Raw genomic sequence first — 17710 nt, forward strand, 5'->3', positions numbered from 1 at the left:
ACTAACTACCTGTCAAGTGCAACTGACACCGGAGACCGCTCTTCCGCGTTTCCCGGATCCGAGTCGTACAATTGAACAGGGGTACAAGTTTGGACGCAGATTTTGGTTCTCCGCACTTTTACTTTATTTAGAAGACGAGGGGCGATCATTGGGCCATGATTACATGAAGCTTTGAATCCGCTGCGATCGTCGGCCATGTCCTCGGACGGAAGCTCTGGTCCCGTCATTATAAAAACAGGTGCACACGCCCTCAATCGCGCCAACCGTACTGGTTGTCCCCCTTTCACCAACTCCGGAGCCCAAAAACGGCAAAATGGCACGATTCGGAGGCCTTCGAGGCTCCAAACTTCACCTGGCTGTGTGGGCGGAGGCCTGGTTTGGTATCATGATCTTTGGCTTCAATCAAACTTCGGCTGGAGGTGTGCTCGCCGACGTTACCTTCAATAAACAATTCCCGCGAATGGATACCTTGACGACATCGGGATCTTTACAGGCATACAATGCGAAGATCCAAGGTAAGCTCGCTAAAAAAGCCTGTGAGATATAGCAAGCTAACCCTAAACAGGTACCGTCGTCGCTATGTATACTCTCTTCGGCGTGTTCGGAGCTTTGGGCTGTACCTTTCTCGGAGACAAATTAGGTCGACGGAAGACCATCTTTATTGCTAGTATTGTTCAAGCCATTGGGGCGATTCTGCAAGCCTCTTCCTTTGCTTTTGCACAGTTCATTATTGGCCGCATCTTCCTGGGGCTCGGAACCGCGGGAATGGTTGCTACTATATCCGTCTGGCAGTCTGAAGTTTCGAAGGCTGAAAACCGCGGTGAACATGTCTCTGCTTTTGGAATTTTCTGTTCATCTGGTATGGTGGTGGCTCTATTCCTTGCATTTGGAATGGGCTACACGCAGCCAAATTCGGTGTCCTGGCGTTTCCCCCTCATTTTCACTGTGCTACCGTCAATCCTGGTCTGTTGCGGTATCTTTAATCTACCAGAGAGTCCGCGATGGCTAAGCAAGCAGGGTCGTTGGGAAGAAACACGAGAGATCCTTGGGCTTCTATACGACGACGACTCACACGGAGAGGCTGTGAACAAAGAGGTCCAGGATATTCAAATATCCCTTGAACGTGCTAGCAAAGGCAAAGGCAGCCTTGGCGCCATGTTCAAGATGGGACCGCAGCGGACATTCCACCGGGTGATCATCGCGGCAGTTGCCCAGATTATGCTTCAAATGAGCGGTATCAATGCGATTGTCTACTATGCCCCGTCTATTTATGAGAATGAGCTACACTTTAGCGGGAAGATATCTAGTGTTCTAGCGGCTTCATCCCAGTTTGCCCTAGTCATCGGGTCCTTTTGCTGCGCCTATACGGTCGACAGATTTGGCCGACGCAAGCTAATGCTATTTAGTGCTTCTGCGATGAGCATTTGCTTCGCCTGTATTGCCGGCCTTACTTCAAACCCAGATAACAAACCCGCTCTGAAAGCCGCCGTCTTCTTCACTTTCCTATACTGCTTTGTCTATGTTCTGGGATTCCTAGGTATTCCATTCCTCTACGCCAGCGAAGTGGCGCCCACGCACTTGCGGGCTTCTGTGTGTGGATTATCCACCGCTATCTCTTGGCTATTCAATTTCCTCGTCGCCGAAGTGACCCCAACCGCCTTTACCAATCTTGGCTGGAAGTACTTCCTAGTCTTCTTCTGCCTGAATGCCGCATTCGTGCCAATTATCTATTTCTTCTTTCCCGAAACGTCACAACGATCACTAGAAGAGATTGATCAAATATTCGAATCTTCGACATCTATCTTCGATTCGGTTTCGGTGGCTAAGAAATTACCTAAGCGTCATCTCGCCGAATATCTGCAAGAGGAAAAGGGGGCTGATGTTGCTGTCGCCGAAGCCTCTCACATAGATGAGGTAGCATAGTCACTGTGAACGGGAGTTGATTAGGCCTGGAAGAAGGAGTGATAGCGGTTCTGCCGGATTTCTTTTATATTTGTCTGATAGAATGCTTGTGTTGACCAATTCTTTGCGATTAATCTAACTCAAAAATGGTCTCGCCAGGGATTTCTTCTCAATGGTTTAGTCGCGGAAGGCTTTTTGTTCAAGACATGAGTAGTTACAAACGCTGTGCTGTAGTTGGTCACCCGATTTAAAAGACCGAGCGGGATTCAAGCGAAGATCTGTACTGATTCTGGATATGAGTGGGACTATCGGATCCGATACTTTAGACCAATCAAGAGGTCTAATCAAGGTATTGGCACGTATTAGTCATTCATCGGATCCGAGACCATCGCCGAGTTGGCGGTTGCTCCTTTTTAAGCCAAGAATACTAATTTACGAATTGGTTGACAGTTTGTTCTTCCCATAAGAAAGTTGACTTCAATTTACTGCTCCGAATTCAGTACATAAGGCTAAGCCGCACCCTGAGTTTTCAACAGTTGGCAATAGACTTTCCCTATCAAACCACCATGGAACACTCCCACGCACCTCGAGGATCTGTTGTGATCCTAGGGGCTGGAACACAAGGTAGACGATTGGCCTATATGGTAAGTAAACAACTGAGGAAAAAATTTTCTCTACGGACTGACACCGCTCATCTCCTAGTGGTCAAGTAAAGGTGGAACTGTCCATCTTGTAGATCTGAAAGAAACGCAGCTTCAGGAAGGATTGGAATATGTGCAACAACTTCGCACTGAAACTGCCAATCACGAGGGGAGCTGGGGCTGTGTCAAAACATCCACTCCTGATTCTCTCAAGTCCACGCTGCAAGATGCATGGTTGGTGGTTGAGGTATGTGTTGATTTCAAACAAACAGCAAATCGGGCTGTTCAACTTACTATATGGTAACAGTGTGTGCCAGAAAACCTGGCTCTGAAGAAGAAGGTCATTGCTCAACTCGATGAACTTGCTCCTGAGGACACAGTCATTGCGTCCAATTCCAGCAGCTACGGGATCTCAGAGATCATAGAAGGGATGAGCTTGAACAACAGCAAAAGGGTTCTGAGCGCACATTGCTGTTAGTAATAATCTCATCGTGCCACGTCTGGTTGGAATATGCTGACTTGATATTATGAAATGACCAGACTGGCCACCAGAGACATCAGGTATGCTTCTCCGCTTTGAGATAAAGATGAAAACAAGCCTCTGACTCTGAATCAAAACATTAGCGATTGAAATCATGGGCCACAAAGATACAGACCAATCACTTATCACGCTGTTGTTGGAGCAGTCGAAGCTGCATGGATTTTCGCCATTTTACGTCAGAAAAAGCTCTATCGGCTACCTTTACAACAGGATCTGGGCAGCCATCAAAAGAGAAACGCTACTTACCCTTTCCGAAGGCGTCAGCACTCCACAAGAGATTGACGCCATTTTCAAGGATGTCTTAAAGACGCCAAAAGGACCTTGTCAGCTGATGGATGTGGTTGGCCTTGATGTTGTGTTAGATATCGAGAATCATTATGCGGATTCGCGAGCTGGCATTCCTTCTGAACCCCGAGAGTATCTTCAGAAGATGATCAAGGATGGCCATTTGGGGATCAAAAGTGGCCAAGGGTTCTACAATTATGATGCAACGCATGAGAACAGTGGTCTTTGAATTGTATTATATGCTTGAGCTCTTTGTTAGCAACGTCCATTGCCTTGCGTCGACCACAAAAGTACTTGGTTGTATCACAACTTAGTAATGGAAGATCTGCGCCCTAGATGCCTAGAACACGCAAGTGTCGTCCATCGAGACAAGAAGCAAAACACGTCAGCTGTACGGGGTTGTTCAGGGAATTCACGTGAAGTGGGTATGCAGAAAATAGTATTGATTACAGGGGTTGCACAACGCCGATAAAAGCTAAAAAGTCTTTGAACGTGAGAATTTTTGATACATGGCCAATGCAGCCAACCAGACACTCGGTCACGTCCGTCTGATATCTTTCTTTACCTATTGTCGCTGAGGGAGTTGCCCAATATACCTCGAGATCACGCTTCCCAGCTTGTGAACCTAAGCTATGTAAGTATCTCGCGGGAAGTGGCCATCAAATTGTCAATTCTGTTCCAACGTACCTGTGGGTTTTGCATTATGGTGAAGTGATCTCCAGGTACTTCCTCTACCTCCACCTTCGGCAAGAGAGTTTCCCATCCATTTGGCCCGTGGTTTACCCTTTCATCCATTATCCATCGATGCGCTTCGTTTCCCGACTTTCTGGACAGGGCTTTCGTATTTTCATCTGCACTCAAAGATTCCCAAACCCCACTTCCCGCCCACAAAACCAGACATCTTGGTGCTGAAATATCCGTCATCGGTTGTGGAGTGTATTTTTGCAGTGCGCGGATACTTCCCGAGAAGTGTGCGCGGATGTTGTGCCATCGCTGACGTGGTAATTGATGGCCTCCGGTGAGGTTCAAACTATCCAGTAGATCAATCGTATCTTCTGACATGGGCGGAATGATCCCCGGACAGGGTGAGTCGATCAAAATAAGAGCTTCAACATGTTTATTTGCTTGACACAGAATCCGGGCTGCCTCAAAAGCAAAGATTCCGCCGATGCTCCTGAATATTAATGATTTGATCAGCATTGCTGACTTTGGACAAAAAAAAAATTCCCGAGCCTACTCACCATCCACCTAGAAGATATGGCCCCTCAGGATCAACTCTCAAGATCTCCGCTGCGTACATCTCAGCCATCGATACAAGTGAGGCCTCGAATGGTTCAGACCATAGAACGAATGGACTATTGAGACCCCACACACTCGTGTTTGCAGCGCTTTCGCTGTTTATATCGAGGTCGGGAAGGCCTGCATAAGAGCCAGCAGAGCCAGATCCGTCTGGAAACAGGAAGAGTGATGCCGCTGCAGATTGAGGATCTCCTTGCAATAGGACAGACTGGCAAGACGCTAAGGGAACCAAATCGGACGCCGTGTCATCATTGTCGCTGCTGAATAAGTTCGAAGAGATGGGTGATAAAAGGGTTCCATAAGCCTTCTCCACATCCGCAAAGGTCGGATAAAGGGAAAAAAAGGAAGATGGAAGGCGTTGTCCAGTCTTAGTGTACACAGAATCAATTATTGAGTGACCTAACAAAGAATCAATGCCAACTTGGGCAAACGTGGTGTCTGATGTGACTTTCTTGATATCCGTGCCGGTTTCACTGGAAACGATTGCTGAGAATAATTGCAGAAACTCGTCTGTTGGGTCACTTGTGGTTCCGGTCAATGGAAAGCTGTGTTCTGTGCTTGATTCCGAGAAAGTTTGTGATTTATGCTCGGCTGAGCCCAATTCTTGAAAATATGTTCGGAGAGACCCCAGACTTCGGCAGGAGAGAAACAGGGAACTTGGTATGACCATCTGAAAATCTCGTCGGAGTCTGTCCACAACTGCTAGAGACATCAGAGAGTCAAGTCCGATCTCGTCGAGATCAGTACCGTCAGTCAACTCATCCGCCGTGACCCCTGTTTCGCTGCAAATACAAGTAACCACCCCGGAGAACAAATCGTCATTCAAATCGACTGACGTTTTCTGATCAAGTGAGGTGCTGTCTTTCACAAACTGTTGTTGAACTGGCTGTTGCGATGCAAGTGTTGTTGCGGCTTCGGGTGAAGGTAGCAATAGCCCCAGGACTCTCTTCTTAATTGCCCGAAATTTGATATTTTCTACAACGCAAACAATGCAATTGCAGTCTTCGTCAAATATGTAGACATCTCCGGACATGATATCCTTTGTTTCTGACTGTTGCATGCGGACATATGCTCTGTATTTGCCTTTCTCGGATAGCGAAGTGCCAATGCGCATGCTTTCCCATCCATGTGAGATGTAGACGATATCTTCCGGAATTGCTTCGCTGACATTGAGGATAAAACCAGAAAGGTGAACCAAGCTGTCTATCCAATAGGGAGGATAGGTGGATCTGCCATCAACCAAAGTCGGTTGAAAGCGAATCTGGGCTGAGCCTTCCAGAAGCTCAGAGTCCATCTGCACTTCATCCATCCCTTGAAATTGCTGGCTATACTGAACGAAGCCTGCAAAGAGCTTGTATGCCATGCTGCGCTTGAGTTGATGAATGCATCCTTCTTGCGCAGCTTTCTTCAAGCTATCAATCCTGCCTTGGATGAGATATTGTTGTTTCGCCCACTGAGACATCCACTTCTTCCCATCACCATAATGAACCACACACCGTGCGTGTACAATCTCTTGAAACCCTGCTCTCTCGTATTGCCTTGAACTGATGGTTAATGTGACAAATACCGATTGAGGCGCCCTCGAAGCCGTGATGACTATGGGCTTATCACCCTCCTCAGCCAGAATCAGTGGTTTCTGAACCTCAACATCCGCAACATCCATGGCAGGCAGTTCGCCTGACTCCGTGCGTTCCCAGATATACGAAGCTGCTGTAAATGCCATATCGGCGTAAGCAGAGCTCGGGCACAGGGCAGTATTGTTCACGAGATGGCCGGATATAATATCACGGAAATTTTTATCACTCAAGTGAGACACGAACGACACGTTCGCGCCGCCTCCCTCGAATTCTTCCTGCTCAATCTTTTGTAAAGTCGCTGTTGGCGTGAACCGCTGTTGTTGAGTTTTGACCGTCAAGGAGTTGGTATTGCGTGACTTTGCAATCAACCAGTCTCCTTCATACTGCAACCAATAACTTTTCAGGTCAAAAGCATAGGGTGGCAAGGGCACAAATTGCAAGAAATTTTCGTATTCTCGATGAAAGGAACTCCAATCAATGTTGATACCACCAATGTAAGCATTGACCACGCTTTCAGAAAGAGTGAGCCAATCATCTTTTTTAGGCATCAATGATGGGAGTGTATGAAGAGAGCCATCTCCCAAAATGGACTTTACCATGGGCAAGCAAAGTGGACGAGCCCCGATATCTGTCCAAAATATGGATTGAACATCACAGTCATCTTGCGAGACAATGCTTTGAATGGCCTTCTGGAAGAGAACTGGTTGTCGAGCCTGGCGGCTAAGGTACTCTGCGTCGAAAACACCAGACTCGGACACAATTCTACCCAGACAAGTTGAAGCAACCGGGATGAGTGGCTTGTTAAAATGCACACTTTTGGCCAAGGTATTAAATGGCAGCAGGGAGGGCTCAAGTTGGGCGGAGTGAAAGGCGTACGGAAGATCAAGGCGGTGGGTACGATTTGCGTGGCCGTTGCGTAAGAAAGTGTCCAGAGCTCCGATGTCCTCTACGCTTCCACTAACCACGACAGACTCGGGCCCATTGAAGCAGGCAACTTCACAAGAAGAGAACGAGCCCATCAACAATAACTGCCGAAGTCGCTCAGGGTGGATGTTTACCACTAGCATTGCATGTGTTCCCGATTGGCAGAACTGCTCAATGAGCTTGCCGCGCTGCCCAACCAGAAAAAGTGTATCATGCAGACTTAGCACACCGGCAATGCAGAGTGCCGCATATTCGCCGAGACTGTGTCCGCAGACGAGACGCGGAGTCACACCCCAGGACTTCCAAAGAGCGGCCAGGGCGATTTCAACCGCAACAATAATCAATTGTCCTTGCAAAGACCTGGCCTTGGTAGGATCAAACGTCGTGGTCTTGAAGGGTGTCAAAACAGATGGCAGGCCCAGACTATTGCAAATCTCATCTATCTCACGAATACTATCTCTGAATGCTTTGCAAGTCGCGTAAAGCTGGTTTCCTATGCCAGGATAGAGGGACCCTTGGCCAGAAAACAAAAACACTAGACTTGGGCAACTCTTCTGGGGTGCGCTCGCTTGAGAAAGCCCGCGCTCCAAGGATACTTTCAGCTGCGGAATGTCGGTCGCTATGTATGCCTGCCGACATGGATGATGAAATTGCCGTGCAGTGGAAGAATAAGCCAAATCAGAAATGTTGGCATTGGCATTCTTTTTCAGAAATTCCAACAAACGCTTGATGTTCCCATGAAGCGAATTCATCGTCTTTGCTGAGACTGCTACGATGTGATACGGGCGAGGATCTGTTGCTTCGATGTCGGATTCATGTTGAGCTGGTGCGTGTTCTTCGAGGAGCAAACTTGTGTTCCCTCCGGCGGCATTGAAATTGTTCACTAAAATTCTTCGTGGCCTTGTTCCTGGACGAAACGGTAGCTTAGTAGTGGGAATTCGGATATTAAGGCTATCAAGCTTCTGAGTCGGAATCTTGGGATTGATGGTGCCCTTGATGCCGATGTGGGGCGGGATAATAGAGTTGTTGAACATGAGCAGAGACTTAATGATGGATGCGACCCCTGATGCTGATTCTCCATGGCCAATGTTGGGCTTAACAGTGCCGATATACATGGGACGGTTGCTGCTGCTCCGGGCCGACATTGTTTCAGCGATCGCAGTGGTCTCGATGCTGTCTCCAGCTTGGGTTCCAGTACCGTGCGTCTCAACGTAGTCAACTTCGGCTGCATCTACCCCGGCATCACGGAGCACGGTCCTGAATAATCTCTCTTGTGTTGGGGCGTGCGGATGGGTAATTGAAATCGCCTCCGCCGAATGGTTGGTAGATATTCCTCTGATAACGGACTGGATGGGATCCCGACATGCGATGGCATCCTCCAGTCGTTTGATCACCAAAACGCCTGAAGAATGAACGGTTAGAGAAAAAAGAAGGAATGCGGGCGACGATATCGCAGACAGCTGCACTTACCCACGCCTTCTCCACGGCAATAGCCATCAGCATTAGCATCCCATGTTTTACACGATCCTGAGAGCGACAAGAAGCCTCCGCGGCTCAAGCCAGCATAAGGATCTGAGGATGTCATGATGTTCACGCCGCCAGCAACAGCCATATCACACTCACGATTTCTCAACGTAGTCAACGCAATCTGAACAGCAGCCATACTGGACGAACATGCGGCATCGATACTGTAACTGGGGCCATCCCACCCAAAATGATAGTTCAGCCGCCCAGGCCCAAATGCGCGCATGCCACCCGGGGTCCAAAAGATGCCGATGTCCTGACCCTCATTCGCCTCACGATAATCGTCGCTAGTTTGACCGATAAATGTCCCGACGCATTGGGTAGACACAGTTTTGTCATGTGCATATCCGGCCATTTGTAATGCTTCATATGTCGTCATGAGCAAGAGCCGCTGAGATGGATCTGTAGCTGCGGCTTCCTTTGGAGACATATTGAATAGGCGGGCGTCAAATAGATCTGGGTGATCGAGGAAACAGCCATAGGGAGTGAAGGTAGTGTTAGGAACTTCACCAGTTGTATCGTAGTGAGTTTCCTTGTCAAAGCGGCTGGCCGGTATCTGTTGTGCAAATGAGTTGGGCTGTACGTATCTCACCAGAAGTTACTTGTTCTTACCTGTTGATGAAGATCCATACCTTCTTCAAGGGTCTTCCAAAATGAATCCAGGTTGTCACCACCAGGAAATCTCCCAGCCATGCCAATGATCGCAAAACTCTCGCCGTATTTTTTGCTGTTCCCGAATGCCATTTCGGGAAGTATATGCAATGATGCAGGTTCTAGTGCGTCTTGCAGGGTGTGTGTGGCATTGGATACGCCTAAAATGGTGAGAGATGTCTCTGCAACCTGACCGGCCTGTAAGTTTTCCAGAATAGCTGATAAGTTCAATGGGCGACAAAGTATATCGACCACTGCGTTGTGTAGGGCGTCACGCAATGTAGCTCTTTTATCCATTTGGTGGGCTGTGCTGGTAGATATGAGGGATGAGTTGACACAACCGTCTTTGTCCAAAAGAGGGGACTCCCCTATAATATGCTGCACATCGGAACTGTAGATATGGCTGGCATGGTATGCCGCAAATATTGGTAGTGGGACGGCTCTTGCATTGGGGAAGTCCGTCTGTATGCGTTTGCCAAAATGCTGTAGCGAGCGTGGGGGCCCAGTGACTGTATATGATGAATTGGCGATAGCGCTGATGAAGAGCTGAACGGAAGGAGTAGAGACCTAACATTACAATTCGTTATTAAAACAACTTCAGATCAAAATCTTGCCAGTGATACGCACGTATGGATCGTTAAATATTTGAATGGCATTCTGGAGCAGTTCGCGATTGACTCCCGAAATGGAGATTGCCCAGTTACCATTGGTCGGGTCAAGTGCCCGTGAGCGACGACTGACGTGAAGCCCAAGTCTACAGGCAATTCGAACAATTTCAGGTGCCGTTATCAATAGTTCTGGAATCGAGGTAATGTATGTTGCCGTTGCCGCGGGTAGCATTCCCGTACAAAACCCCAGGGCTGTGATTTGCGAGGTTTGAAGGGGTGTTGGGCGCTGCTGCAGCAGATATCTGACAGTCACGATAATGTATAAGCACGACCACTCTTAACGCAAATTCAAGCTAATAACGCACAAAATATAACATCCTAGTTGATAAATGCACACGAGAACAGTCCTAATGGCTGGTTTCTCTTCATGCCCGTCTTTCAAAGCATGTACCAAATCTGTCAATTCCCGAGTTGACCTTGAACTTTTTGACGTTGATGATAAAGCCGTGCCACTGGCTTGTAGGGCGTGTGTACATTTTTGCAGGAGTTGGTCGAGGGCGGGGACATCCTTAGCTAATTGGATAAGCTCCAGGAAGGATGGGCCAATGTCGGCTGTCTGATCTCCAAAATGGAGAATATTGACTGGCTGGCTCATGTCGAGATCTGTGAAAAGGTATGCAAGTAAAAGGCTAGAGTCGGAGAATATGTAAAAGGCGGAGATGAAAAGGGGTTGTTGAATGAGAGGAGTAGATTTAAGTCTCCAAATAAGAAGACGGCACCCAAAAGTCCGGTTACGACAATACCTAATTATCTAGGCCCTATGACTTAAATCCGCAAGCAACCTGCAGAAAACGACATTACTCAAAAAATGCAAGCCACTCACTGCGCCAAGCTCACAAATCGGGGGCCGGATTCTGGGGCCAAATACTTTTGCCATGCGCTGGGGCCGTGCGAAATCCTTCAGGTGTACCGTCAATCACCGTCAATCATTATCGCTCGTGCCGTGCTTCCAACGCCTTACGTTCAGCCTTGTTCAATATATTTACGTCATACCCTGAATAGAGTGCGTATCCCGAGATTCGTATGTCATCTAATAGATCACCAAACTGCATGATGATCTGCACTAATTCACACAAAATAAAGTGATTGTTCTCGGATACTGCACGTAGATAACATCATCTTGTAGCTCTCTAAAATGTGATCTATATTTCCTTATTCCTTAGAGAGACCTTCACTCGAAAGTCCGTTGGTTTCACAAACCACAAATTCTCAGTAGTCCATGTTTGATTTTCGAGCACAAAATCAAAATCACGAATGAGTTGAGGGATTAGCCTTGATATCTCTAGGATGGAAATGTGCTTTCCAAGACAGGTTCGAGAGCCCAGACCGAACTGTAGAAAATTAGCATCAATCACATCTTGGGCCGCTCATAGCATAAACGCTTACAGGCATATATATCTCATTCATAGCCCGCAGCCTTAATGGATTACTTTTCGCCTCTATCCACCTCTCTGGGAGGAAGGACTTCGGATTTGGGAACACTTCCTCATTGTAGTGTGCAACCCATGTATTTATCCCCACAACTGCCCCCTCTGGAAGAGAGTATCCATTAATCTCAGCACCGCCGACGGGAACCTCTCTCCATAGAGGCAGCCCAGTGGCACTATGCATGCGAAGCGCCTCCTTGATTGCGGCCTGTAAGTAGGGCATCTGTTGGCTCTCTTTAAACGTAATCTGGGTGCTGCACTGCTGATCTCTGGTAAAATCATCGATCTCCTGTCGTAGCCGTCTGAAGGCATTTGGATTCCGCAGTAGATGGTACATAATAGACGAAAGGCCCATGGCTGTGGTGTCAGAGCCGGCAATGACATTTGACACCCCCATCATTAGCAAATGATAGTCATTGATCTTCTCCGGATCCTGGTCCCGTGCGACTGCCATCCTCTCCATGAAGTCCTGGGTTTTTGATGTCTTGGTGCTAGGATGTTGATGGCTGCTCTCGCTGCGCATTTCATTCAGTCGACGGAGTTTATCCACCACAAAGCCGATAATAAAGGTGCGGCTCCCTGGCCCCGATGACGTGAATCGACCAAGAATCTTGTACAGCCGTGGATGCCATTGGGGATAAATTCCAATCAAGGCACTGTATGTAAGCAACTTTCGAACAGTGCTGAGTGCCCCCATGATATCCTTTCCCTCATCCAGGAAACCTTCTCGGGTTAGCCATATACGCAGTCCCGGAATGGAAGAAACCTACCAAAGCGCTGACCAAATGTGATTTCTCCGATTACGTCAAATGCGTAGCATTGGAGCCAATGGTGAAAATCAATTGATTGCCCAGAATGCGCGAATTGACTTAGGTGTTCTGTGAATATGTTGGCACATTTGTCAACGAACTCCTCGTAATGGAGGACAGAGCTCATAGAATAAAGGGAGGTGAATTTTCTTCGCGTCTCGTCTGTAGTTTCTCAGTTAAGTTTCCTCCTGTCTTAAAAATCAATTTAAACTTACTATGTCGTTTGTTATTTCGGTCTGTGAATACAGACCATTCATGGGGTGAGGGATCTTTGAAAGCATCGTACCAAGCCGACTTTGTAAAGCTAGACCCAACACTATACACCGTCTTTACGTCTGAGTGATTGCTGATGCTGTAGTGTCCTGGAGAAATCCTAACAATAGGACCATACTGCTCGTGTAGAGCGATATTTACTGTCTCAAAGTCCCCGTTCCAAACTCGAGAAAAATACCATAACCTCGTAAAGCGGGCTAGAAAGGGTCCTGGAATGCGCAATAACGAAGGATTGACAAAGACTTCGTACACCACGCTGATGATGTGACTGACCAGAATAAGGATAAGCGGTAACGCGTAAAGGAAGAGGATAGGCATCTTGATGGTTGGTTTGAGAGACTGCCCGACGGTCCGGCAATCTTCAAATAAGCCCAGCCCCCACTATAAATACTGCTCACAGACAGTCGGACCCAGTGTACCATGCAGATACGCACTCGCTCGATACTTTAGAAAGGATCGGCATGTCGTAATATCTAATTTTCTTTTAAATTTGATTTAAACATTCGTTTTTTTATTTCGTTCTGATGATCGGTAATACTGTGTTCGTAATTTGCATTTAAGTGCTCCTAACTGCTTACTGCCCAACTTCGACTTCGGAACTTCACTGCAAATACTGTATACGAGACATAGAACAGAACAAAGGGACAAATGAGAATAATTTGGATGGACTGAGCTACTATTTGGTACAGGTTGTTTGACGAGACGAGTCCACAGCATGCTCTTTCCATCCAAAGGATACAATGCTCATGGAACTCCCAGGTGGCCTCGAGACCTCGTCGACCACATATCGCTTATCAGCCTGCTGAAAGATTCGAGTTAGGTCCGTCAGCGTACGCTCGCTCCCATTCCAGCAGGCGTACATGACCAAGTCAAGGTTCCTGAAATAACAAACCCTTATCAGTAAACGTAAATCAAGCATATGAGCCTAGAAAAGTATCACGCACCGGCCATGCTTCCGACTCCACTTATATTCCGGCCCCTCTGCCAAAAGGTAGTCATAGATAACCACCTTTGAGTGATTTCGCATGGCTGGTACCAGCCGTCGTAAGATCTGCACACAATATTCATCACCCCAGTTATGCAGGATCCAGCGGAAGAAATACACTTCAGCTCCAATAACCGGCTGGTCTTGAGCGAGAAAGTCCGCTACCATAAAGTCGACTCGATCGCGCCACTGCGCCGCCTCCGGAAGCTGCTGCCGGCCCAATTTGATGGGTGTTGGTAAATCTTGCACTATAAATTTCAAATGGTCCGTCGCTTCGGCCAACTTGTGGCATACAACGCCCACACCCCCACCAATATCTACCGCCACTGCGCCAGGTCGATCAATGGCTTTCCACGGGAAGCCGTTAACCAAGTGCTCTATATTGAATCCCTGGTCGCGAGAGAAGAATCCCATAGTTGTGCCGAAACGCGATCGACGGTCTGGCCGCTCTTCCAAAAAGCGATAGATTGGCAATGATGTATCATTCACCATGTTGTAAGCAGTTTCATTGGGTTCGCTGGAAGTTCCATACTTCCGCAGTGCTTCCGGAATACGCATAGTTGCCGGTGCAAGCTCTTCCAAAATCATACCAACTGTTTGGAAAGCTGCGGGATCTGTCGCTAACAGACGAGACACTGACGAATGCCCAACTTGGCCGTCCCCAGCGTCTATAAAGATACCATTCTCCATGGCATGGACTATCATACGCCTGCAGAGACCTTGCGGCATCCCGCTCATCTGGGCAATCTCAGAGCATGAAATCGTCTTGTTGGATGGCTCCAATGGTATTCTGGCTGGTAGGTCATACTCGAACACAGCCTTCAGAGAGGCAAGATCGGTAAACTGATATCTTGTGAATCTCACTGTCTCAAGCGAAAAAGGGTTAGAGCTTACACTGAACATGGTCTCCATAAGATTCCGGACGGGGTCATTAGCAAGACGCTTTATCAACTGTGCAGTGTCACCCAGTTCGTGGCGCGCATCTCTTAGCTCCTGGGGCAGCTTATCGAGGGAGAGTGTGTCCTGATCGAGGGACACTGGTGGTAGGTTATGGGTGTCCGTGTAAGAGTCCAGGCGCTTGGCCAAGACGAGGGCCTGCTCAGCCAGCTCAGTAAGGGATGGCATCGTGGCTTCTTTCTTCGAATTTTGTGGTTTTACAACTATTATTTTTTTGTCACCCGCGCACCACAGCGGCCTACTTAACTAGTATGTGTTTATAGTATTTGAGAAGCTATCGCTCTAACCAAGAATTTCGGCACATTACCAAACTTACCAAAGCGACTAAAGTGACGAAACATCAATGGACCCCAAAGTTCGTAATCATCGGCCATTAGGGTCAAGTAAAATCGCGCGGCCGCGCACTCATGTCCGGGATCGACTCCAGAAGGTCATGAACCTAAAAACGAAAGTCACTGTACACGGTCCTGGGAGTAGGTAGATTCATTGCTCCATGATTTGGTATAACGATCTCTTCATGTGTCTAGGATATTTGACTGCCACTTTACAGATGCTGGCCCTTTTGGGGTATCTCCGTTGGACCCCACATGGTCTTCAGCCATTATTTGCTGATCATACCACAGGGTTGCATTCTGCACAAAAGGGCACGGTACCTGGAGCAGGTTGACCTTTAGCAGCGAAGAATGAACTTATCTACTCTGCAGCCACAACGTCAGAGATACAGTAAATCAGGCCACATGCTCTGCAGCCACAGCGTCAGAGGTCAGTAGTTCAGGCTCTGGCCCCACTCTACCCTTGTTAATCCTAGCACTACATAATTGGGGGCCAATCGTGCATTACTGACGAAGAATGGATATTCCAGCTTTGGACCCCAGCTCTTTCCTTGTGGGTCCTGGCACTAGAGAGCGGAGAATTGGGGCTAAATCGTTCATCGGACAAATAAACCACTACGGTAGATGTTCTGGCGTAATTAACCTATATTTAGTTTTTTTTGACGTCACCTAGTATACTGGTATAGTCCAGAAGTATTTTGGGATATAATCATTAGAAATATGTATATTCGCAGCGCTGCGGATCCCGAGGTGATGCAATGAAATAAGTAGTGGTCAAGCTTGACATCAATACAAGATTTTTTTTCTTATGCTAAAGACTAAAAATACGAACGAATAGGTAAAAATAACTTATAAATGTTGAAATATAAGGTAGTAATTTGTCGCATTTACCACACAGTTCCCGCCCCCACGACAAACCTTCAACAGGCGTGTACGTGTATCGGGGTACTCGGGGCACGATTGGCACGATTGTGAAATACGCTACAGACACGACCATCAATGACTGTATCATTCAAATTTGGCCCCCATTTCTGCAAAGTCTGGGAAGTTGGCTGACATTTCGGGAGGAAAGACACGATTAGATCCCCCGCTGTATCATAGATGCCCAACTGGAACCCTTCCTTGCTTTTTTCCATCTCCTCGCCCGGGCGGAGCGCAACTGGTTCCTATTGTTCTATCGCAAGCAAATTCACAGTTATCCAGCTATCTATTCAATATGTCTGGCGCTCTAGAGAGCTACCGGAGCCGGGCAATTTTCGCCGTTGTCATCACATTCACCGTAACATCAACTGTCTCTGTTTTCCTCCGTCTTCTTTCGAAGCGTATAAACCGGGCTCGCCTTGCCAGCGAAGATTATGTTCTCTTAGTCGCACAGGTATGCAGAGCCATTCACAGAGTATTATCCGTGAAACCCGTCTAACATTTTCAAATTCAACACAGTTCCTTCTCTATGGCATGGCAAGTGCTGAAATTATCGGTGGGTCTTCAGCTTAACAGTACCTACTTCTACCTCCTGCTCTAACGGACTGGCATCTGTAGACGTTTTCATGGGGCACGCAGGACACCATGCGGCTGAGACAGCACCTTCGCACATTGTCACATCCTTGAAGGCTCGTTGTCTTACTACTCCCTATCTTCTCTCTAGGACTAACCAAAGACGAACAACAGATGCTCGTTGTTATGCAACTTTTCTATGCCTCCACGCTCACTTTAATCAAAACCTCTATTTGCCTCTTCTACCTTCGAATCTTCCCCGTGAAGCGATTTCGAATAATTTGCCGGATGGTGATGGGATTCGTTGCCTGTTGGGGGATAATGGTCATCTTGACAGCATTCCTTCTCTGCCGACCACTAGCCTATAACTGGGATCAATCCATCCCAGGTGGCAAATGCGCCAATGAGCGCGCCGCTTTCATCGCCGTCGGTGTATTAGATCTTGTGACAGACGTTTGCGTTTTTGCTCTGCCGCTACCGATGATCTGGAATCTGCATGCCCGTATGGCAACCCGAGCAGCGCTGTCGAGCGTATTTGGACTTGGGATTCTGTATGTCTCTTTTTATCCTTTGGCGTCCACATATCAACATCTCGCTAACTATCATCCTTTTCAAGAACTATGGTAGTCAGCATCCTACGTATTGTCGCACTAATGGCCACAAACTTCGCAGACATTACATATACTGCTTCTTACCCACTCCTGTGGAGTTTTCTAGAGCCTGCATTGGGTATAACAGTGGCTTGTGGACCGCTACTGGGGCCCCTGACAAAGAAGACAAAGGCATTCGTTGCAACGCACGCCACCCGCAAACTTCGTTCACAAAGTGAGGACAGAGCACCTTTCGGGAGTCTGCACTCAAATTGTGCTCATGCGAGCAATGAGCTCGGCGAATGGCCTGGGGTTGTAACAAGTGTGACTGGGCCACAGTCGGTGATCCACCATAAGACTTCGCAGGACACTGAAGACACCATTGGTGAGGGGCAAGGAATAGGCGTACGGACGGAATGGAAAGCCTATGTCTCCTAACGAAATATTATTGTGCGAAGGAACGCCTTTTTTATGTCAGATCTCCCATGTACGTACTGTTAATATGAATATCATGCCTTGTCATGCCTAGGTCATCCCATGCTCAGCTTCTCCGATCGCCTACTTTATTCATCCTGAATTGGCCGTTCATGTGCCTTGCGATATTTCGTAAGAATAGATGATACATGTTCTCTGGTTAGGGCAGGACTTCGTGTAGCAAGCGTGGTAGTGGGAAATGAGTAACATCAAGAGAATGAAGCCACCGGCAAAGGACACAGTAAATGCACTAGAATACAACCTCATATCTCCAAACAGTAAATCCTCTTAGTTGGTTCCCTGCATACCAGGTGGTCTTTCCAGTGTCGACAGAATTACGTTGATCCATGGTACCAG

The 17710-nt window shown here is 47.6% G+C and overlaps 6 protein-coding genes across 6 annotated transcripts; 3 read left to right on the plus strand and 3 right to left on the minus strand.

Moving 5' to 3' along the window:
- Positions 1–313: 313 nt before the first annotated feature.
- N7474_010596 (sugar porter family MFS transporter) lies at positions 314–1923 on the plus strand (the record flags this gene model as incomplete). The annotated part of the gene is made up of 2 exons (XM_057202006.1): positions 314–515; positions 566–1923. 2 exons carry the CDS (start codon positions 314–316, stop codon positions 1921–1923), a joined length of 1560 nt encoding a protein of 519 aa, XP_057048277.1.
- Positions 1924–2468: 545 nt separating this feature from the next.
- Positions 2469–3598, plus strand: N7474_010597 (3-hydroxyacyl-CoA dehydrogenase family protein; the record flags this gene model as incomplete). The annotated part of the gene is made up of 5 exons (XM_057202007.1): positions 2469–2546; positions 2605–2790; positions 2851–3016; positions 3084–3104; positions 3168–3598. The coding sequence occupies 5 exons, from the start codon at positions 2469–2471 to the stop codon at positions 3596–3598; spliced, it is 882 nt and encodes a 293-aa protein (XP_057048278.1).
- Positions 3599–3999: 401 nt separating this feature from the next.
- N7474_010598 (ketoacyl-synt-domain-containing protein) lies at positions 4000–9641 on the minus strand (the record flags this gene model as incomplete). Its single annotated transcript, XM_057202008.1, has 4 exons — positions 4000–4543; positions 4611–8571; positions 8640–9249; positions 9306–9641. 4 exons carry the CDS (start codon positions 9639–9641, stop codon positions 4000–4002), a joined length of 5451 nt encoding a protein of 1816 aa, XP_057048279.1.
- A 1513-nt stretch (positions 9642–11154) lies between these two features.
- Positions 11155–12839, minus strand: N7474_010599 (cytochrome P450; the record flags this gene model as incomplete). Its single annotated transcript, XM_057202009.1, has 4 exons — positions 11155–11343; positions 11399–12162; positions 12210–12410; positions 12464–12839. 4 exons carry the CDS (start codon positions 12837–12839, stop codon positions 11155–11157), a joined length of 1530 nt encoding a protein of 509 aa, XP_057048280.1.
- Positions 12840–13197: 358 nt separating this feature from the next.
- N7474_010600 (O-methyltransferase) lies at positions 13198–14631 on the minus strand (the record flags this gene model as incomplete). The annotated part of the gene is made up of 3 exons (XM_057202010.1): positions 13198–13399; positions 13466–14349; positions 14401–14631. 3 exons carry the CDS (start codon positions 14629–14631, stop codon positions 13198–13200), a joined length of 1317 nt encoding a protein of 438 aa, XP_057048281.1.
- Positions 14632–16011: 1380 nt separating this feature from the next.
- Positions 16012–17317, plus strand: N7474_010601 (Satratoxin biosynthesis SC1 cluster protein; the record flags this gene model as incomplete). Its single annotated transcript, XM_057202011.1, has 4 exons — positions 16012–16170; positions 16236–16272; positions 16441–16840; positions 16906–17317. 4 exons carry the CDS (start codon positions 16012–16014, stop codon positions 17315–17317), a joined length of 1008 nt encoding a protein of 335 aa, XP_057048282.1.
- Positions 17318–17710: the final 393 nt, after the last annotated feature.

Source organism: Penicillium riverlandense (genome assembly GCF_028828495.1).
Source record: "Penicillium riverlandense strain IBT 135883 chromosome Unknown utg000009l_segment0_segment0, whole genome shotgun sequence".
NCBI lineage: Eukaryota > Fungi > Ascomycota > Eurotiomycetes > Eurotiales > Aspergillaceae > Penicillium > Penicillium riverlandense.